The 24,633-nt window shown below is 36.8% G+C and overlaps 1 protein-coding gene across 1 annotated transcript in view; it reads right to left on the bottom strand.

Moving 5' to 3' along the window:
- The window catches only part of LOC106138350 (potassium voltage-gated channel protein Shaw), a 143,171-nt gene that overhangs the window by 71,783 nt on the left and 46,755 nt on the right, over positions 1-24,633 (bottom strand). Inside the window, exon 4 of the mRNA XM_013339478.2 lies at positions 6,426-6,605. Within this exon, the coding sequence (XP_013194932.1) occupies positions 6,426-6,605 (180 nt within the window). The remainder of the gene's footprint in view (positions 1-6,425; positions 6,606-24,633) is intronic.

Genomic DNA, 24,633 nt, shown 5'->3' with positions numbered 1-24,633 from the left:
TTACACCTCGTCGTTTTTACTTCAAGGGTTAAAGAGCGTGATAAATGAGAATATTTATCTTTATAAGGTTAAGGAACAGCGTGATAAGGGAATGTTGTGATGTGAAAGAAGATGTAGTTACAAGGAATAGAAAAGGGTATGTTGAGATGGTTCGGTCATGTGGAGAGGATGAATGAAAACAGGTTGACTAAGCAGATATACAAGGAGAGTGTGGAGGGAAAGGTCAGAGTGGGAAGACCTAGACGAACGTATCTTGATCAAATTAAGGACGTCCTGGTAAAGGGTCAGGTCAAAAGTACCCGAAACCGAAAAGGATGAAAAGAAGGAAATATGCAGAGATCGTGGCAAGTGGAAAGAGGTAGTCTCTGCCTACCCCTCCGGGAAAGAGGCGTGATTTTATGTATGTATGTATGTATGTATAAGGTATCTCACGCTTTTATTAATTTCCTAAGTGTACCTTTGTTCTGAATCTAAAATGAATAATGATAAAATAGTTAAGATTTATCTATTTTTAATCAGCACTACGACCACAGACCTTCGTATCTCGCAGAAGTGGCGTGACGAGGATCCGTTGTTAATTAATTCCACAGATTTATTAACTGACAGACACGGACACTTTGGTTTAGTGTAGTTGTGAAGTTTTGTAACGGTATTCGAAACTATTCTATTTTGGCATAGCATAAGCCTGTAAGCCAATGAGCTGAACATGGCCTTCGAAACTTGTTAGTTACATTCATCTACATCTTCCGTATCAGAGCCGTGTGGTTCCCGACACTAGCAGAAAAAAGAATAGTACCACTATACCTCTATCCCATGAATGTCGTAAAATGCGACTAAGCGATAGGCTAAAAAGTTGTGTTAACATCATTACATAATATCCTATTTTTTTTTAAATCCATTTCAAATGTATTGGGTTTCTTACGATGTTTTTCCCTCGCCGTTACAAAATTGGTTAGCATTTAAACCAATGTACGTACGTAACTAAGAAAATCGTAACTGCAACATAACAATGGTTAAATTTTAACCTTGCATAAAACATTTTATTCGTTAACATTAACCGCTCGTCCACTGACGTTGGTCTAAGTACCAAGCCGAAGTAAAGTTGAAAAATACCCTTCCGGGATGTGAACCCATTAACTTGTCTTTGTGTGGAGACACCTGAATGTATGGCGGTGATTAAGGTCTCCGTGCACAAAGCTGGCACTTTGCCAAAACACAGAGTGGAGCAGACGAGATAAGAGATTCGGGTCGGACATTAGATGAAATCTTAGGATATAATATTGAATCTACCCGTAAATGTTAACTAATAAATACGTATAATGAAAATCACAGCAAGGTTTACATAAATGCATACATATTATAACGTCTCTTTCCCTTGCGGGGTAGACAGAGCCAACAGATTTGGAAAGACCGGAATGCCATGTTCAACTGTATCGCTTAATGATGGAATTGAGATTCAAATAGTGACAGGTTGTTACTCCATCGCCCAAAATAATCCCAAGTATAAATAAACCTATGCCCTAGTCACCTTTTACGACATCCATGGAAAATCCTCCATCTCGGAGGGAGTGGAAAGAAAAATAACATAAATAAAATTGAAATACAAAAAAGAAAAAGGAAAATTACAAAAAAGAATAGGACCCCTCCATCCCTTTCCGATGGATGTCGTAAAAGGCGATTAAGGGATAGGCTTATTAAATTGCGATCCTTTTTTTAGGCGATGGGCTAGCAACCTGTCACTATTTGGATCTCAATTCCAACATTAAGTCGAGCAGCTGAACGTGGCCATTCAGTCTTTTCGGGACTATTGGCTCTGTCTACCCTAGTAAGGGATATAAACGTGTCTACATATATGTATGTATAAAATTATAAATAGCGCTGACCTAACTTCGTTCGTCCCTAAAGTTAACTGGAATGGAAGATTGCGCGAGGTCTCGACATGGATTTAAATGTGTCCGTTATGTTAATGGACGTATCGGGGTTCGATGACCTGTTTTAAATTAAAAAAAAAAAACAATTACGATGAATAGTCGTACGAGTACTTATTGATAACATTTTCTCTAACTATGGTCAGACAGGCAGTTAAAATAAAACACAAACTCATTGGATAGTAGATAGGCTGGCTGGAAAACAAATGAAATTAAAAAGAAGGAACAAAAAATGGAATATTAGCGCAAAACGATATTTTGAGTTCGTATTTATTGTTTAGTTCAACTTATTATTATTATTATTTAAAGTACTATTAACTTGAATAGTTAGTTCATCAGTGCATATTGCAATAAGTGTGAATATACTTAAGAGTGTTGCGATAATACAGTGCAATTTCCATAGCTTATTCTGCAGTTTTCGTTACGACACCTACAAATCATTTCAAGTAATGTGTATGTATATTCTGTGAGTTCAATAAACAAACTAATTAATTAAAAACTACAAACATCTGTACGTGGTCTTTCAGTCTTTTCAAACTGTTGGCTGACAAGATATTTATTTATTTATTTACGCTAATAATACAACAATAGCAGTACACCTCTTTAAGTATTTCTTCTGGCAAGGAATTCTTGTATAACAAAACAAAATCTTGACAGTCTTCAGTTCAAATAAAAAGGACAAATAACAAGTATAATACGGGCAAGAAACAAAGAAGTTACTTACAAAAACAAACAAATTGAAGAACATTCACCTTTCTCACAATATAACAAAAATTTTCTTATAATCGTATTATTATAAAAATAACTAATATTCTGTTCGGCTGAAAATGTTACAAATTAATAAAGCAAGTCATTTGCAACAAAAACAAAACTAGAAAGTTATATCTTCAAAATAAGGCTTCAACATTAACTGGAATCACGGGTTTAAATTAAATTTCCTGACGTGAAATACCTACTTAACATCTAGCTGTGAGTTAAGAAATTAAAGTCTAAGAAATAGCTGTACAAGTTTTTGACTTGCGAGCACGGAATCCAAGTGCAATGTAAAGTTAACAAGAATCCGTGAATCCTATCTAAAACTTTAAACGCAAAAGTTCTTACATACACATGGTCACGTCTATATGCCTTGCGGGGTAGACAGAGCCAACAGTCTTGAAAAGACTGAATGGCCACCTTCAGCTATATGGCTCAATGATAGAATTGAGATTCAAATAGTGACAAGTTGCTTGCCCATCGCGTACAAAAGAAACCAAAGCCTACCCCTTAGTCGCCTTTTACAACATCCATGGGAAAGAGATGGAGTGGTTCTGTTCTTTTTTGTATTGGTGCCGGGAACCACACGGCACGGCAAATGTTCTTCTTTGTAATAAAATATTTTAAGTACCGCTTTATAGATCAAGGTCATCCTGACGAGAGGTCAGGTCAAGTTTTACCTATAGCTGGAACCAACGAGCTTTCACAAAGAGATTCAGAATTTGGAGGTAGCAAAAGATGTATTCAGGTATTGTGGCAAGTGGAAAGATGAAGTCTCTGCCTTCCCCTCCGGTAAAAAAGCATGATTTTATGTCATTTGTTAAAATTGTAGGTATGCCGTGTGGTTCCCGGCACAAAAAGAATAGGATCACTCGATGACGTTCCCATAAATATCGTGGGCTAGTAACCTGCCACTATTTAAATCTTAATTCAAAAATTAAGCCAAACAGCTGAAGTTAGATCTGTCTACCCCGCAAGGAATATAGACGTGATTATATGTATGTAAAATTTAAAGTCATAATTATAGTACCTACCAAAATAAGTTTAATCTGTCCGTATGTTTATTGACGCTTCATTCCCAAACCAAACCTCTGGTTAATTGGGGGATGTGACTTCAAAGGTTTCGCTAACAAGGTATTAATACGATGAAACCACTGAATAATTCTAATCGTGTACAGTCAACGGCACATTAACCTACCCAAATTCATTGCAAATAGAACTATTTTTATACATATATTTATTTCCAAAATAGGAAACACAAGGGTATCCGTCATCATAACTTAGGTATAATTAAAAATATCTATTTATGCTTCCAAAGCGCAGGTGAAGGAGAAGCGGCGGAATAAACTACACTGCACCACTTTCACCTTACGTCAATTTCCAAATGGAATATAGATTTGTAATCTGAACCGAGGATATGAAGACGTAAAGAGGTGTACATTGTCTAGATTAAAAAAAAAATGTGAATCATTGTAAAATTAATTATAGAAATATTTTGTCTTAAGATTAAATCGCTTCTATTACCGTCTCATAGAGTTCCGTAGGAAATGCGTTTGGCCCAAAGAGGTTCGGCTAAGTACCAATGACTATTTTTCAAAGTAGGTACAATACAGGTACAGGAATACTAGCTCCTACGGTGAGGGAAAACATCGTGAGGAAACCTGCACATTCAGACAACTGGATGTGTAACCATTATAGATCCACAATCACAATACAATGTATTCTCTCGTCCACATTCTATTCTAAGTTTAATTGATATTGTGAAGTTGACGTTGTTGAAGAAAATGCTGCAGTGCAGTTTGTTACCGCTTCTTCTGCACTGACGCCTTGGAAGCGGCAGTAAAATTAGTTTTAAGTAATTTATTTGACGTCAACCAATGTTGTTAAACCATACGTTTTGACAATTATTAAGCGATATATAGTATCCTATAATAATGAATAAAAATTTTGAATTTGAATTTGAATTTGGACTAAAGCCAGGAGGAAGAGAAGAGCTCCATGTAGGGTAACTTGATATGCGGTTGACTGTACCATTGGGAATGTGCCTAATGGTTTTGAATGCTCCCTAATTTCTAATTTAACGAAACTAACAAGATTATTGATGTATATTGGTTGTTAGTCTGAAAGCCTGATATAAATCATTTCGATAATGTTTCATAAATACATACATATAATCAGGTGTGTGGTTCCCGGCAGGGCCGTGTGGTTCCCGGCACCAATAGAAAAAATAATAGGACCACTCCATCTCTCTCCCATGGATGTCGTAAAAGGCGACTAAGGGGTAGGCTTATAAACTTGGGATTCTTCTTTTAGGCGATGGGCTAGCAACCTGTCACTATTTGAATTTCAATTCTATCATTAAGCCTAATAGCTGAACGTGGCCATGCAGTCTTTTCAAGTCTGTTGGCTCTGTCTACCCCGCAAGGGATAGCTATAGACGTGACCATATGTATGTATGTATGCAGAACCAACAGTCTAAAAGAGACTGATAAGCCACGTTCAGCTGTTTCGCTAAATGATAAAATCGTGATTCAAATAGTGACAGCTAGCCCGTCGCCTAAAAGAAGAATCCCAAGTTTATAAGCTCATCCCGTCGCATCAAGTCGCTTTTTACGACATCCATGGGAAAGAGATGGAGTGGTCCTATTATTTAATGCCGCGTATTGTATAAAATATTTATGAATTAATAACCATCAGAGAAAACAATAACCATTTTCGTAACGGGTTATGAATAATGGTTACCAAAACGACAAGTTAATTCCATTTTGGTAACTGGTTATCAAACAAGACTTAAGTTTTGTTGACGTGTGGTTCCCGGCACCATTACCAAAGAGAATAGGACCACTCCATCTCTTTCCCATGGATGTCGTAAAAGGCGACTAAGATATAGGCATATAAACTTGGGATTCATCTTTTAGGCGATGGGCTAGCAACCTGTCACTATTTGAATCTCAATTCTATCATTAAGCCAAATAGCTGAACGTGGCCATTCAGTCTTTTCAAGGCTGTTGGCTCTGTCTACCCCGCTAGGGATATAGACGTGACCATATGTATGTATGTATGTACTTAAGATTTATCTATTTTGTAGGCGATGGGTTTGCAACCTGTCACTATTTGAATATCAATTCCATCGTTTAACCATACAGTTCAACATGGCCTATCAGTCTTATCAATACTGTTGGCCCTGTCTACCCCGCAAGGGATATGGACGTGTCTTTATTTATGTAACATTAAAGAGATAGCGAACAGGGAGCTATACGGCTCAAACAACCTTCGATTTCGTCTTTACGAAGAAATATTTTCCAACGTCTCACACATTTTTCGGTGTCAAATGCTCCCTAGGGACTTATGAAGGAGAGTCGCAGTATTTTCTGAGTTACGTGTTGATGGCTGCAATTATCGTTGTAAATATGCTCAGGTTCATTTCGCTTGCATTGTTGTGAGTTTTCGTATGGAATAAATAAATAAATATATACGACACATATTACACAGATTGAGTTAGCCTCGTGGTAAGTTCGAAACTTGTGTTACGAGATACTAACTCAACAATACTATATTTTATAATAAATACTTATATAGATAAACGTCCAAGACCCAGGTCAATCAGAGAAAGTTCGTTTCTCATAATGCCCTGGCCGAGATTCGAACCCGGGACCTCCGGTGTCACAGACAAGCGTACTACCGCTGCGCTACAGAAGCCGTCAACATTATCATAATCATTGCTTAAAGGAATCTTAAAGTTACCTTAGCAGGTGGTGAACTTGAAGGCTCGTCAAACAAAGCCCAAACTTTGGGCTTGAGCCGCTGCCAAACTCCAAGTTCTCCATTGAGGTAAGCCTCTTCATAACCAAACAGCCTGGCGATTTCTTCCTCCGATGGTTTCTCGCTGTCGATGTCCAGTTTGTCCAGAATCGCCAGGGTATTCTGGAAAAGAAGGAAGGTTATTGATATCTTGGATAATTGGGTCTAAAAGCTTAGGATTAAGGACTGATATGACAAATTCGAAAGTAAGTTTTTTTACATACATACATAAAATCACGCCTCTTTCCCGGAGGGGTAGGCAGAGACTACCTCTTTCCACTTGCCACGATCTCTGCATACTTCTTTCGCTTCATACACAACTCTCTTCATGCAAGCTCGGCGGTTTCGGGTACTTTTGACCTGACCCTTTACCAGGACGTCCTTAATTTGATCAAGATACGTTCTTCAGGTCTTCCCACTCCGACATTTCCCTCCACAAGTTTATTTACATTTGTTATTATAACAATTTAATGTTCTTGTATTGAATTTGTATATGTTCTTGGTCCCGGTTGCATCTTCACTTCTCTGGAGAAGAGCTCGGGGTATGCCTTTGACCATGAATCCTTAATTGGTTAAGTCAGGTTTTTACACGAAGCGCACCCATCTGAGCACCGCAACCTTTGCATGTAAGTCTAACACGTATTGGATTCATGGTTACACATCCATTTGCCTGAATGTGCAGGTTTCCTCACGATGTCTTCCCTCACCGTAAGAGCATCGGTTAGTATTCAAATGTATTTGTATATGTTATTGTATGAATTATTACGTATTATCCAGAAATATCACGTAAGTTTATATAATTGAGAGTCTGGAGAAGGACATAGAGTACCTTTCATCCCTTTAAAAACTATAGTTCCCGTAGATTTTGCGAAAAACCTGTAGTCTTTTGTGGGTGCCGCTAAATTCGTCGCTTCTAGTAAATGGCCCTAGATTAGTTGCTTTTTGTAGGTAGCGCTAAATCTGTTGCTTTTTATAGAGAAACTGCGTGTAAAACCTACTATGATACATATACATATATACGGGACAAATCACTCGGATTGAGTTAGCCTCGAAGTAAGTTCGAGACTTGTGTTACGAGATACTAACTCAACGATACTATATTTTATAACAAATACTTATTATAGATAAACATCCAAGACCCAGGCCAATCAGAAAAAGTTCTTTTCTCATCTATAAAAAATGTACTACAAATATCTGTTATTTGTTCAGTAAAAATAAGCGATATAATAAGAATAAATTTTTACTCAGCTCAAACCACTTAGCAAACTTACATTGTTTTCATTATTCGCAAATACATCTTACGGATAAATAAGATGTATTTTTATCAATATAGGCAATTTGCCCGAACATCCAATTTAGACAAAAAGTACTCGAATGTGTTTACTTTGGGAGCGTAACGAAATACTAACAAAAGAACTCTTTCGCTAAGTACCACTTTAAGTCGTGCAGTGTGAGAGCCAAGTTACTATGTTTATTTCAGACGACTTATCATTGCTAAGAACCTTTCTTAGTATGTACTATATATGTATATATTATCACGATTTTATCACTTACGGGGTGGACACAGTCAACAGTCATAGTATATAGCCTGGTAGAAAAGTAAAATATTTTTCAATTTCTTCAAGTTTTTTTTTCCTGTCAACCGCACGAGGCTTAGACTTTCAACTTTGGCTAAAACAAAATTAAAACTCTTCTATTGTTTTCAAATCTGATTCAAAAATAAATTTATATTGTAAAGTTTTATAATAAGGTACTTCCCGAAATCTACATTACATTATAATTTATAATCACCTCTTTATCCCTCATGGAGTAGACAGAGCCCACAGGGTCGAAAAACTGAAATGCCGCATTCAGCTTTATGGCTTAAAAAATGAATAGCATTCCTCAAAGTTTGTGCAATTAAAACAAAAACCTCACTAAATCACTTTTTTCTATTAGTGCCGTGTGGTTCCCGACACAAATAGAAAAAAGAATAGGACTACTCCGTCTCTTTCCCATGAATGTCGTAAAAGGCGACTAAGGGATCGGCTTATAAACTTGGGATTCTTCGTTTAGGCGATGGGCTAGCAACTTGTCACTATTTGAATCTCAATTCTATCTTAAAGCCAAATAGCTGAACGTGGCCTATCAGTCTTTTCAAGACTGTTGGCTCTGTCTACCCCGCAAGGGATATAGACGTGATGATATGTATAATGTATGTATGTACCTCACTAAAATTGGATCAGCAGTTCTTAATTAAATGGCCAACGCAAAATATATCTAAAGACTACTAGAGTTTAAAATTGAACCTCATTTTTTGAAATTAACGTTTTAATGTTTAAATGCGTCAAATGAACTTGGCCTTATCGCAACACAACAGTCGCTGGTAATGTAGGATTTCTTACTAATGTATTATTCAGAAGAGAATATTATTCTGCTTTATTTACGTTAATTTTGTATAAAGTTTTGATTTTATTGATAACACTATTTGACGGCCTCTGTGGCGCAGCGGTAGTACGCTTGTCTGTGACACCGAAGGTCCCGGGTTCGAATCCTAGCCAGGGCATGATGAGAAAAGAACTTTTTCTGATTGGCCTGGGTCTTGGATGTTTATCTATGTTAGTATTTATTTTAAAACATAGTATCGTTGAGTTAGTATCACAAGTAACACAAGTCTCGAACTTACTTCGAGGCTAACTCAATCAGTGTAATTTGTCCCGTATATATTTACCTATGCATGAAAAGAGTAATGAGTGTGGAGTAAGCGGGAGAGGTCTGTAGGGATCGTAGCAAGAGGAAATCCATAGTGTCTGCCTTCCCCAATGGGAGACAAGCGTGATGGTATGTATGTATGTATGTATGTATGTTAAAGTCTATTTAAAGAAATTTATATTCGTTTATATGCTTCAAATTAAGCGCCCTAGGGGGCGGTAATTTTATACTAATTCTCCATTTTTTTTTAATGTTAGAATGAGCATTCGTCCACGACTTAGATAAAATAGATCTATGTTTGTAAATTGACGTCCGGTGAAAATGCTGCAATGTAGTTTGTGTAGTACATATAATTAGATTTAAGTGATGTGACGTCAATAACTGATACCTTGTATCAAATTTTGAAAATAAATCTGTTCTATTTTTTATTTCAACATAAACAATTTTCAACAAGTATATTTTCGGCCAGTATGTTTTAACATATTTTTTTTTAAGTTTTGTTATCTCAATCAAACAAATCGTAGTAACAAATAAAATTAAGGTCAGAGATATAAAGCTTTGTTAACAGGCACGTAGAACTTTGTAACGATAGAAATTCGAACAATTCCAAATTCAAATAGAAGTGAAACTTTCGTCTTTCAGTTGATTCAAATTGAATTTTGATAAATACTTTTGAAAATATTTTTACCGGAATGGAATGATAAAGTTAATTGTTCCCGCTGCGTTGGCTTAGAACATTTTGATTAATATCAGTACATATGTTGTTAAACTTACAGTCATTAAAATTATCACAATTTTAGCTGAACAGAGGGAAGATGTTTCGTCAGGCTAGGTGTTATGACTGGGGACCCGCGGCTCCGACGATGACGACGAGGGGTCTTCCCAAACTCCTGTGCGGGAGTTGGAGCGAGTGGTCAGGGTCTTTTTACCCTCTTCACTGGTTTCATCGCTGCCTACGGCTGTAGGCAGGTCAATGGGGCGGCCGTGGCGGCCTGGGTCCGACGATGTTGTGTCGAAAGTTGTATATATGGTCGAATCCGTGGAATCTTTGCTTGCGCGATTTAGACTTTTCGCTGTTTTTTTACTAATAGCGTCACGTGATTGGTTATTGTGACTAGTGGCGTAGAGATGTCGCCACAAGTACATTATGTATGTCTCGTCTTTATGCCTTACGAGGACGACAGAGCTAATAGTCTTGAAAATATTGAAAGACCTCATCCATACTCGTATAGCGGCTTAGTGATGGAATTAAGATTGAGGAATCGATAAGTTACTATCTCATCGCCTAAAAGACGAGTAGAGAGTGTATTATATTGATGAGATTCTAGTGCATAATACACAATCTTAGCAAATCGATTCCTATCTTGTTAGATTCAGACATCTTGACATGACAAATTGCCTAACAATACAAGTAGTCATGCAATCTATACTAATATTATAAAGCTGAAGAGTTTGTTTGTTTGTTTGAACGCGCTAATCTCAGTTACTTCTGGTTCGAATTGAAAAATTATTTATGCGTTGAATAGACCATTTATCGAGGAAGGCTTAAGGCTATATAACATCACGCTGCAACTATAAGGCGCAAAGAAATAATGGAAAATGTGAAAAAAAGAACGGGGAATATTATTCATCCTTGAGGGCTTTAATGATGCCCAAAGTAACGCAGACGAAGTTGCGGGCACAGCTAGTACTACATATAATCTCTCAGTTTTAATTAGTAATTTAAGTTTCCTAAATGAAAATTCTCTATGATGGAACAGAAAATATAATAACCTACTTATAACCCATTTTACTCTATTAAGAACAGTTAAAAATTGAACTTAGTCTGGGAACTTTCTTAACGATAAAAAGTTAACTTTCCATTTTGTAAGCATCGTATTTGAACTGACTTGTGTCGGCTATTATGTAAAATTATCTTTTGTTTTTCATATTGTTTCAATTTAAACATACATACATACATGAAATCACGCCTTTTTCCCGGAGGGTTAGGCAGAGATTACATCAAATCAAAAAAATCAAACTAATAAACTATAAATACTAATTTAAACATGCTTTATGCTTTTAAATATAAATCGCTGAGGTATTTTTTTTTTAGTTTCTATTATAGATATTTGAACGGGCCGAGGGTCTATTTGTCTAGTCAGAATAAAAAAGAATTTTTCCCGTTCAAGATACGTCTTGTCGTCTTATGGTCGTCTGCCTAGTGTCCAAGTCGATTGTCCTTTTTTCACAGTCTGTCAGTCGGTTTTAGTCATCTAAAATGTTAAGTCAGAGTCTCGTTTGTCCATGGAGGCTGAACGGCCGCTACAATATTAAAAGGTAGACAGAGCCAACAGTTTAGTCAAGACTGAAAAGCCAAGTTCAACTGTATGACTTTATAATGGAATTAAGATTTTATTCACAGTGAGACTTTTTCTGAACATCTTAAAAAAAATAAAACAGTTAATGAAGAAAACCAACAATAATGTACTATCACAGACGAAATAGCTTCATTCCGTTTTACGGCAATTAGAAAAAGCAAAAATTGTGTGGATAGGTAAATTCTATTCTACGGTCCGTTCCATTCCATAATACAGTAGGTAGTAGTGCCGTGTGGTTCCCGGCACCAATAAAAAAAAGAATGGGACCACTCCGTCTCTTTCCCATGGATGTCGTAAAAGGCGATTAAGGGGTAGCCTTATAAACTTGGGATTCTTCTTTTAAGCGATGGGCTAGCAACCTGTCACTATTTGAATCTCAATCCTATCTTAAAGCCAAATAGCTGAACGTGGCCTATCAGTCTTTACAAGACCGTACGGCTCTGTCAACCCCGCAAGGGATATAGACGTGATTATATGTATGTATACAGTAGATAGTTACTTCGCACAGAATTGAATCTGGTCGCATATACCGATGGTCCATTTTCGGACTTAATCGATGCAGTAACATGCAACTGACGCGGATACTCTATTTCCAAATTGGAAACTGGAGTGCATTAGCTTGCCTATTTTTGTAAAGAGTCTATTATACATACGTAGTCACGTCTATGTCCCTTGCCGGGTAGACAGAGCCGACAGTCTTGAAAAGAATAGTAGGCCACGTTCAGCTGTTTGGATTAATGTTAGAATTGAGATTCAAATGGTGACAGGTTGCTAGTCCATTGCCTAAAAGTAGAACTCCTAGTTTATAAACATTTCCCTTAGTCGCCTCTTACGACATCCATGGGAACGAGATGGATTGGTCCTATTCTTTTTTTATTCGGTCCCGGGAACCACACGGCACGTTCAAATAAATAAACAGTTTACTGTCAATTGAATTGTATGCAATATAAAAATCAACATATTGAAATTATATATTTTTTATCCACAAGAAAATTTTACATACATACATACATATGGTCACGTCTATATCCCTTGCGGGGTAGACAGAGCCAACAGTCTTGAAAAGACTGAATAGCCACGTTCAGCTATTTGGCTTAATGGTAGAATTGAGATTCAAATTAAGTTATTAAGTAAAAAAACTGGTTTGTTATCTTGTCAACAGGCGGCATAATTTTGAGTCATTCTTATTATAAATAAATACATAAATAAATAAATACATACGGGACAAATTACACAGATTGTCAGTGTACACAAATAGTGACAGGTTGCTAGCCCATCGCCCAAAAATAAGAATCCCAAGTTTGTAAGCATATCCCTTAGTCGCCTTTTACGACATCCATGGGAAAGAGATGGAGTGGTCCTATTCTTTTTTGGTATTGGTGCCGGGAACCACACGGCACTCATAAAAATCAACCTATTGAAATTATATATTTTTTATCCACAAGAAAATTTTAATTAAAACTTAATTCGTTATTATATCCGTTTACATATGAATCCGGATTAAATTATGCCGTGTGATCCAGAATTACCCGGGGCCCGGATAATAGGATCATGAGCCTTTGTTTACGGACTGTATACATACATATAATCACGTCTACATCCCTTGCGGGGTAGACCGAGCTAACAGTCACTAGACCTCGTTCAGCTGTATGGGTTGATGATGGTATTGAGATTCAAATAGTGACAGGTTGCTAGCCCATCGCGTAAAAATTCCCAAGTTTAAAAGTCTATCTCTTTCACCTTTACAAAATCAATTAGAAAGAGATGGAGTAGTTCTATTCTTAACGGGGAACCACACGAAACATCACGAAATAAATCCGGTTTAAATCCGGTCTTGGTCCTTCGTAAACCCGGATAATGGGATCATGAGCCTTTGTTTACGGAGTTGGATGTCGCACGACGATTTTATTTGGACAAACTGAACTTAAAGCTCTGTGCGGAAGCCGTGTGGTTCCCGGCACAAATAAAAAAAATAATAGGACTACTCCATCTCTTTCCTACGGATGTCGTAAAAGGCGACTAAGGAATTGGTTTCTAAACTCGGGATTCCTCTTTTAGTCGATGAGCTAGCCACCTGTCAACTATTTGAATCTCAATTCTATCATTAAGCCAAACAGCTGAACGTGGCCTATCAGTCTTTTCAAGACTGTTGGCTCTGTCTACCCCGGTAGGAATATAGACGTGATTCTATGTATGTATAAAAATTGTCGTTATTCTATGAATTTTTACATTATCCCTCATCACTCTTAACAGCGACGTTTTCACGAGAAACAAGAAATTCGAACAGATAAGTCCCAAGTGCATAGTCTTACAAACAAACATACATACATATGGTCGCGTCTATATCCCTTATGGGGTAGACAGAGCCAATAGTCTTGAAAAGACTGAATGGCCACGTTCAGCTATTTGGCTTAATGATAAAATTGAGATTCAAATAGTGACAGGTTGCTAACCCATCGCCTAAAAAAGAATCCCAAGTTTGTAAGCATATCCCATAGTCGCCTTTTACGACATCCATGGGAAAGAGATGGAATGGTCTTACTCTTTTTTTGTATTGGTGCCGGGAACCAAAAGGCACGTACATAGACTTAAAGCTCATAAATACTATGTTAATTCAACGTCATAGTGGGATAAGCCTTTTGAATGTATTTACTCTGCTCATTAGAGTTACCTACTCCATTTTGTCGTAAATGAGCGTCAAACAAAATGCATATTCATAGCCGTGGGGTTGAAAGGTCGGCGGTGACGCAAATTGGTTGTTATTCACGTTTCTAATTAAACTTAATCTTTATGAAACCACTAGTTGGTGTCGTGCGGTTCTAGGTACTAATAGAATTTGTTACCGCTTCTTCTGCACTGACTTCTGCCTTGGAAACGAAAACATAGTTTTAAGTAATTTATTTGACGTCAACCAATGTTGTGAAACCGAAAGATTTGATAATTATTAAGCGATATGAAGTATCCTGTAAAAATGAATAAAAAAATTGAATTTTAAAAAAAGAATCCACTCCATCTCTTGGACCACTCCAAATCTTTCCCATAGATGTCGAAAAAAGCGACTGAGGGATATACTCATACACTTGAGATTCCTCTTTTAGGCGATCGGCTAGCAACCTGTCATTATTTGAATCTATTAAGCCAAACAGCCGAACGTAGGCCTATCAGTCTTTTCAAGACTGTTGGCTCTGACTACCCCGCAAGGGATTAAGACGTGATCATATTTATGTATGTAAAATCTCCAACTTACCTATCTATCTACACTATCTACACTTAATATTATAAAGAGGAAAACTTTGTTTGTTTGGTTGTAATGAATAGGCTCAAAAACTACTGGACCGATTTTAAAAATTCTTTCACCATTCGAAAGCTACATTATCCACGAGTAACATAGACTATATTTTATTTTGGAAAAAAATAGGGTTCTCTAATATATTTGGATTTTTCGGACACAAACTGAAAAAAAACAACCAAAAAGTTACTTATTTTGCGTACGCTGCCTAAACTACAAAAGATAGAACCATAAAATGTTTCAATTAATTGTAGATCTTATAAATATCTACAAAAAAGTCCGCGACACACTATACCTATCTATGTCGAGTGAGGCACAACAACCACATTTTTATTTAAAAATCTTGATTTTTTTTTGGTCTACATTTAAACGCGTTTTTTTACTCATGCTATTAATCCTTATCAAAATAAATAATTTCATCAATAAGTACAGTTTATGTAGATAATATTTGGTCTGTGAATGATTAAAATAGGACGTTTGGTTTTGAAGTTGTGGTGAAATTAAAATATTACAATTTCTGCTGCACGGCCCCTTAGGTCTAATAGATAGGAACAAAAAACTGTCATATTACAAATCTTTTTGACAGAACGAAGTCTGTCGGGTCCGCTAGTATAATATATTTAGCAGATAAACATGAGCTAATGCGAAACATCACTTGCGTCGTTAAAACAACTTTTTTAATAACAAAACCGTTTTCAATAGCGACAAAATTGCTAACAAATAACTTCAAAAACTTGGTAGGCGACGCTGCAAAGCCGAAAAGCCGATAAATAATCAAGTTACTGTGTAATTTGTTGGACAATTTCGTATAATGCCATTGTATTGTATTGTAACTGCCTCTGTGGCGCAGCGGTAGTACGCTTGTCTGTGACATCTGAGGTCCCGGGTTCGAATCCCGGCCAGGGCGTGATGAGAAAAGAACTTCGTCTCGAACTTACTTCGAGGCTAACTCAATCAGTGTAATTCGACCCTATATATAAATATATATATATATTTATTTATTTATTGTTACCACAGAAGGCAACCCCTAACAGGATGGGTTTAACTTAGATGATATACATACAAACATACATAAAATCACGACTCTTTCCCGGAGGGGTAGGCAGAGACTACATCTTTTCACTTGCCACGATCTCTACATACTTCCTTTGCTTCATCCACATTCAAACTCTTTTACGCAAGCTGTATTTCGGCGGTTTCGGGTAATCTTGACCTGACCCTTTGCCAGGACGTCCTTAATTTGATCAAGATTATATGATGGCATCCATATAAATGAATCAGTGTAGATATAAGTACAATGCCGTGCCGCCGTGTGGTTCCTGGCGCTCATAAAAAAGAAAGTTAGGACCACCTCTTCTCTTTTCCATGGAAGTTGTAAAAGGCTACTAAGGGATAGGCTTTTAAACATGGGATTCATCTTATAGCGACCTAAGCAACCAGTCACTATTTGAATCTCCATTCTATCATCAAACCAAAAAGATAAACGTGGCCTATCAGTCTTTTCACTGTTGGCTCTGTCTACCCCGCAAGGGATAAGATTATAGACGTGACTATATGTATGTATAAGTACAATGTTCATTCATCCACAATTTAGATTTAAGATCTATATTTGTAAATTGACATTCAGTGGAGACGCTGCAGTGTAGTTTATTCCGTTGTTTAGTCGTCTTTTGCGAAATCCATAGAAATGAGAGATGGTGGTCCTGTGGGCACAAGATATAAGTAGTATAGTAAGAAGTAAGGTTCATGACATATTTTCGACCCTGATACATAAAGTTCTCTGCCTACCCCTCCGGGAAAGAGGCGTGATTTTATGTATGTATGTACATAAAGTTCGACTACTAAAGATAGAACAACCTATTTCTATTTAAGATCAGTCCATGAATCATTTGAAATATCCGTATGTCCGTAAACAAATCTGAAATAGTATGTGATGCACAGACATATATTTAGCTAGATACCACCAGCCCTAGCATAGGTAACTAACTCTATTTTTATCGCGAGAAAAACTATCGCTGTCCCGTTTCCTGTAATAATAAAAAGCGAAACAGCGATAGATTTTCGCGGGATAAATTCAGTGTTGCGCGTGACATGCTACGAGGGCTGTTTTTCCATCCGAACATGACAACATTTATTCCAGAAAATAGGATGTTATAAGAGATTTATAAATATTTCAACAAAATGTTCAGTAACAACATATCTTTTATGGTTATGTTTGTTTTTTTACATACATACATAAAATCAAACCTCTTACCCGTAGGCAGGTAAGGTAGGCAGAGATTTATAACTTGATGCAATGTCAACATATCTTATGTATATAATATAAATAATCTAGATTTAAATCTAGCTAATAATTAAATTCATTATTTCATTAATTTCCTCCCTCACCCTAATGTTGACTGGAAGAGATAGTTTTAGCGATAAGTCCGCCTTTGTACCTCATTACCTGTGTTTTTTTTTCTGTTTTTCTTTTTCTAAAATATATATTGCAATAAAGAGTCTATCTAGATAGATATCTATCTAATACAACACAATACAAACAACAAAAGGAGATCAAAGGTTACTATAACTTTGCACGCGTAATACACTCGCGGGGTCTAACTTGATCTATGTCTGTGGTTGGATCTAAAATATCTTTATCGATCAACACTAATATATGGAATTCAGTCTTTGAAGTGTTGGCAGCATATGCATTTGTTTATACAAGTCATATAATTTACCTGTAGGTAAATTGAACAGTATACATTTTCCCAACAAGTTCTCTCATTCCTTAAAAAGTATTTAGAATGGTTTAGAAGTAATAGAATAAAATAGATTTATTTTGAAAATTGGATACAAGGTTACAAACTTATTGACGTCACATCACTTACATCTAATTATATCTACTACGGCTTCCAAAGCGCATGTGTAGAAGCGGCGGAACGGCCGGAACTCGAACCCGGGACCTACTGTGTCTATTGTCGGGATTTATGATTTGTCAATAGAATTTTTAAGTTTGTACGGCATCAAAATCGGTCAAGTAGTTTTTAAGATATTCACATTTCGACGAATAAGAGACAATGTATAATTGTCTGTCATATCAATGCCAAAACCTCTGGGTCTAGAGACTTTATATTTGGCGTTAAGATGTATGATCGATTCCAGTATGAAGCCATACAGCTGAACGTGGTCTTTCAGTTTTTTTCGAGACTGTTGGCTCAGTCCACCCCGCAAGAGATATATACAGGACTACATTATGTATGTATTCCAAATGTAATTTAATTTTGGATTTCCTGAAAAGCAGCTTAGTTTTTTTTATATGTGATATTTTTAATGTCACAGAAACTAGCAGTAGTAAATGTACCGAGAGAGCACACTTGATTTTATTTTTCACATCACATCTCTGTCCCTTACGAGATAGACAGAGCCAACCGTCTTGAAAAGACCGATATATACATATACCACGACAAATGCTGAATGAAAGGCCAATTTGGTACAAAAGTTGTTAAAGGTTAATGTATCAGTTTTTTTTTATTACATTACAATATACCGAATAAACAATTTATCTTTCTTTCTTTAAAAACACCCACAGTGAAGCGAACGGTAATTACTAAATTACTAAAATTAGTTATAACATTTTTCTTCACAAAAAACAAGAGCGAAATCACGGATTAAGCTGGTACCACACCTAGTTATGGTTCCAGGTTTGCACGTATCAATATATCTGGCGAGGGCTGGGAACCATTTTTTTAGCACCCTACAAATTGCATTTATACGTGACGGCTGTACGAAACATTTGGACAGTAAACCTCTGATTATTTTGTATCAATATGGTTGCTTTAATGAAATCGTATGTTTAGTCTATATACTTAAGTTTATATTTATCGTAAACGGCGACTAAGGGAATGACTAAAAACTTGATTTCTTAAATCTTCGCTTATTGACATCAACGCAACGTTAGTATAATCATATTTACTGCCGCTTTTAAAGCACAGTAGCGGTGGAACTAACTACACTGCAACAATTTGTACCAGAGGTCAATTTAGAAATTAATATCTTAAATCTAGACCGCAAACGAATGCGCATTGTCTACATTCATTATTTTTATGACAGCTTGTGAATTAAGGATAATATTGACGTGACATTGAACTAAAACTTTGGTCCCTAATCAGACGAAGATGCATTCAATTACACGTGCCTTGTATATTCAACTAGGCTGCAACTTCGCCCGCGTGAATTAAGCGCCGTCTACACGCGCGAATTCAGCGCTACCCACAAAGGAATGCGGGTATTTCGCAAATCTAAAACAATAGGCTTATAAACTTGCGATTCTTTTTTTAGGCGATGGGCTAGCAACCTGTCACTATTTGAATCTCAACTCTATCATTAAACCAAATAGCTGAACGTGGCCTATTATTCTTTTCAAGACTGTTGGCTCTGTCTACCCCGCTAGGGATATAGACATGACTGTATGTATGTATGTATAAATTTATCGGTTAAAATATAAATTCTGCAGTTCACAACCCATATTCAATCAAGCGTCGTCGGGTAATCTATTTACTCCATTAAATTATCAGTTCCTGGTCCCTCGCTCAGTGATTTCTGCTATTCATTGGACTTAATAAATTGAATTGAAATAAGATTTGCTGACTTGCAGGTCGATTAAAGGGGGTTGGAGATAGTAATTGACTTTTTAAATAACTTCTTCTTTCACCTGGCTTCAGTCCCGGTTGCATCCTCGCCGCTTTGGGGAGAGTTATTCCTTTGACCATGGAATTTTTCACATACATGCATACATACATACATACATATGGCCACGTCTATATCCCATGCGGGGTAGACAGAGCCAACAGTCTTGAAGACTAAATGGCCACGTTCAGCTATTTGGCTTAATGATAGAATTAAGATTCAAATAGTGACAGGTTGCTAGCCCATCGCCTAAAAGAAGAATCCCAAGTTTATAAGCATATCCCTTAGTCGCCTTTTACGACATCCATGGGAAAGAGATGGAGTGGTCCTATTCTTTTTTGTATTGGTGCCGGGAAACACACGGCACAATTTTTCGAATTTTTCACGAAGCAAAAATAATTAAGAAAATTATTAAGTTTTTAAAAAAACCAAACAAATAAAGTTATTTTTGCATTTAGTTAGGATTGTAGGCATTAAGGGTTACAGCGCGTACGTAACAGTTTATAGCCAAAGCGTTACAGTCATCAGAATGCAAGGTGCCCCACATTTATTTATGTAGTTTTACCGACAAAATGGATGATTTGAACGACACAGACTATAAAACTGGATCGTCTCGTAAACGTGATGTACAGCAACTCTCGAGTTTATTTTAAAGATAATGTTTACTTTCTATTCCAAGTCATGACGATTTTATTGGCTTAGTGCTATTGTGGTTAACTGCTGTTTGGTTTGAGCGTATAAATACTGAAAATATAGGGTCATCGTTACGTGTGTATCAAGCTTCCAATTTATGAAATAAATATTCAAAAACTTTAGGTCCATTAAATTGTTTTAAAAAAAAATATCTGAAAAAAGTTATTGTAGAATCAGCATTGCCATACATACATACATATGATCACGTCTATATCCCTTGCGGGGTAGACAGAGCCAACAGTCTTGAAAAGACTGAATGGCCACGTAGCATGGCCATTCGAATTGGCAATGCTGCCAGCCTTCTGGACACACTCCCGCAAGTTAATGCTATTCAGGGACTGTACAATTTGTAAATTTAATTTTAGTTTGTTATCATCTTATTTCTTACTAGCTTTCCCCCGCGACTCCGTCCGCGTGGATGTCGGTCTTCGCGTAGATGGTTTATTTCTCCATTTTATTTTCAGTCCGGTCAATTTAGACCACAAAATAGGAATGAAGCTACATTAATTCCCAGCAAGCTGAAAATGAGTATAATTGTTTAAAACACAATTAAAAGCATTATTTCAAATGATGATTCCCCAGATCCCCATGATTCCGGTTTAAGGAAAAAAATTACCCAAGGTCAAAGGTAAGAAAATGGGATTTTCACGATTTTCTTCAAAACGGTAAGTTTTATAGGAAAATTACCTCAGACATAGATTGTAGATCATAAAGATATCTATAAAAAGGAATCAATATTTTTTTTCAGTAATGCTACCGTTTCTGAGATATTATACGATGCAAAAAGTTGCAAGCGTCATAATATGCATAAGCACGTCTCGTATATACTCTATGTAGCAGTAATATAAGTAAAAATATTGTTCTGTCGGTAATTTTAACTTGAATTCAAAATATAAAATATACATAAGTATAATGAAACCCAGTCCCTTCATTTATACTGTAGTGAAACCTTGAGACAACATCTGTCTCTGTTTAATTGTGTACGTGGCTAGGGTCGTATAGCTGCTTTATCTCAGAATGCTCAACACATGAAATACCGTTAATAATAGTTGTCCTTGCGGGGATACCACGGCCTCTCATGCCCTAGGAGTGCCGGCCGTTTAGGGCGCCATGCCGCCCTAAATGATATAATCCTCCTAGAACCAAACGGTCTGGCTCGGGATGATGCCAAGAGACCGGATGGTATGACTTTGGTACCCTGGAGATTGGGGCGGCCTTTGGTGTAGGATGCTACTTGTGTCGACACACTTGCGCCGTCTCATCTTCAGGTTACTAAATCTAAGGCCGTTTTGCTTCAAATGAGGCAAATCAAAGTTTACATCAGATGGCAAGTGTGATAGTGATATTGAAAGGAGAGTGAACGCGGGGAACATGGTGAATGGAGCTTTGCATGCCTTTATGAGCAGTCAGAAACTATCCAAAAAGGCTCGACTGGCTGTGCACAGGGGCGTGTTGGTCCCGACATTAATGTATGGGAGTGAAAGTTGGGTATGGCAAAAGAAGCACGAAAGCAGAATAAATGCAGTGGAAATGAGAGCGTTAAGGAGTATGTTGGGTGTGAAATTGAGTGACCGGATAAGGAACAGTGTGATAAGGGAATGTTGTGATGTGAAAGAAGATGTAGTTACAGGAATAGAAAAGGGTATGTTGAGATGGTTCGGTCATGTGGAGAGGATGAATGAAAACAGGTTGACTAAGCGGATATACATGGAGAGTGTGGAGGGAAAGGTCGGGGTGGGAAGACCTAGACGAACATATCTTGATCAAATTAAGGACGTCCTGGTAAAGGGTCAGGTCAAAAGTACCTGAAACCGCCGAGCTTGCATGAAGAGAGTTATGAATGTAGATGAAGCAAAGGAAGTATGCAGGGATCGTGGCAAGTGGAAAGAGGTAGTCTCTGCCTACCCCTCCGGGAAAGAGGCGTGATTTTATGTATGTATGTATGTAGTTATCGGTAATATCTATACTTTTGAACCTTTTGGGGTAGAAACTCTGGGACCGGGGGGTCATCAGCTTTTCCGACATTTGTCGAAAAAGCTAATTGAGGTATATCTTGACCGGAGGGCTGGAAATTATCTGGCTCAGAGAATCAGCATTGCCATTCGAATTGGCAATGCTGCCATCCTTCTGGGCACATTCCCGCATGTTGATGCTATGCAAGGACTGAACAATTTATAAATTAAATTTTAGTTTGTAGTCATCTTTTTTCTTTCTTTTTATAAGTAGCTTTAGTTTTAATTTGATTATTGCATTGAATTTGATAATTGTAACCTCTTTTATTGTCCTAAGATGATTTTCTTCACTTAGGGTTATTCTATTTTTTTTTTTAAATAATAAATACGAAAGTTAGTCTTGAGTGCCACTGCGTAGTGAAAACACGTGTTTATTCTAACCTATTTCAGACTTTTTCAAGTTTAATAATAAAAATGTAAAAAAAAACGCGCTAATAGTACACTACCTCAGAGGTGGCAAGGAAACGGATGCATATTATGACGCTTGCAACTTTTTGCATCGTTATATCACAGAAACGGTAGCTTTGTTGAAAAAAATTATTGATACCTTTTTTATAGATAACTTTATGATCTTCAATTTATGTCTGAGGTAATTTTCCGATTTGTAAAACTTACCGTTTTAAAGAAAATTGCGATACACCCATTTTTTACCTTTGACCGTGAGTAAATTTTTTTTTCCTTAAACCGGAATCATGGGGAATTTTAAATAATGCTTTTGATTGTGTTTTAAATAATTATACTCATTTTCAGCTTGATGGGAATTAATGTAGCTATGTAGTATTTTTTTCATAGTAATTAGTAGCGGCCCGCTTGTGCAGCAAACGGTTCAAGCCAAAGCCGACTTTAGGCGCTACAGGTTACGGCGCTAAATCCACTGCGGGTAACGCAACGTGTGTTCGCGGTTCTACAGAACAACGTCTATAGATAAACTGAAAAATTAAGATTTTTTTTTCTTCGTATTTTTTCGGGATAAAAAGTATCCTATTTTACGCCCAGGATAATAAGGTATAATTATACCAAGTTTCATCAAAATCGAACCGTTAGTTTTCACGTGATGCCTGAACATACAGACAGACAGACAAAAATTTTTTTAATCACATTTTTGTGTTTGGTATCGATCCAGTAACACCCCCTGCTATTTATTTTTTCAATATTTTCAATGTACAGAATTGACCTTTCTACAGATTTATTATCTTATTTCTTATTTCTTATAAGTAGTTTTAGTTACAGATTTATGAAATAGATTTTTAATTTAACCCCATCGTACCTTTTGTGAGAGTTTTTCATTATTCTGCCCATATTTTTACGTCGATAAACAACCCTTCATTAAAATTAGTACTAGAGTACACACTTAGTCGCCTTTTACGACACGGGACACCCATAGGAATGAGACGGAGTGGTTTTTTTTATTATTTTTTTATTATATATTGTTTCGTTTCTAATTAACAAAAACAATGAAAAAACGGCTCATTACACAATGCACACCATTTGTCGCCGCCATTTTGATGAATTATAAACCTTTTAGACTATAAATAATTCTGTGCTTTCACCAAAATTTTGGGGCCGCTTGGATAATAAATTTCACACTTTTCACTTCTCGCACCTGGTTTTTAGGTATTTTAAAATCGTACATCATACATACATTCATACATACATACATATAATCACGTCTATATCCCTTCCGGAGTAGATAGAACTAACAGTCTTGAAAAGACTGATAGGCCACGTTCAGCTTTTTGGCTTAGTGATAGAATACATACATCTCTCCCATGGACGTCGTAAAAGGCGACTAAAGGATAGGCTTGGAAACTAGGAACTCATTTTTTAGGCGATGAGCTAGCAACTTGTCACTATTTGAATCTCAATTCTATCATTAAGCCAAATAGCTGAACTTGGCCTATCAGTCTTTTCAAGACTGTTGGCTCTGTCTAACCCGCAAGGGATATATATAGACGTAACCATATGTATGTATGTATTAGACATATGTGTTCTCCAATCCCTATTTTAACGCCATATACCGCCTGATTATACCCGCGTACTGGTTGTAAGCGATTCAAACTAGTTTGAACCAGACGAAACCGGTTTATGTCAGAAATTAGGACTGCGTGGAACGCGTGGGCGTAATGGCTCTGTTCGGCCGTAAGTAAGTACTTAATAGTCAACTGTGCACAGTTATTTGGTTTAACATACATTTTATTGTTAATACTTTTATACTTGTTTATTTATTTATTTATGTGCAATGTGATCAAATTAAGGACGTCCTGGTAAAGGGTCAGGTCAAGAGTACCCGAAACCGCCGAGCTTGCATGAAGAGAGTTATGAATGTGGATGTAGCAAAGGAAGTATGCAGAGATCGTGGCAAGTGGAAAGAGGTAGTCTCTGCCTGCTCCTCTGGGAAAGAGGCGTGATTTTATGTATGTTATTTACATACATCAAGG

This window comes from Amyelois transitella, chromosome 17 (genome assembly GCF_032362555.1).
Source record: "Amyelois transitella isolate CPQ chromosome 17, ilAmyTran1.1, whole genome shotgun sequence".
Classification (NCBI taxonomy): domain Eukaryota; kingdom Metazoa; phylum Arthropoda; class Insecta; order Lepidoptera; family Pyralidae; genus Amyelois; species Amyelois transitella.
Note: the sequence above shows the minus strand (reverse complement) of the source record. Positions and strands in the feature narration are given on the sequence as shown.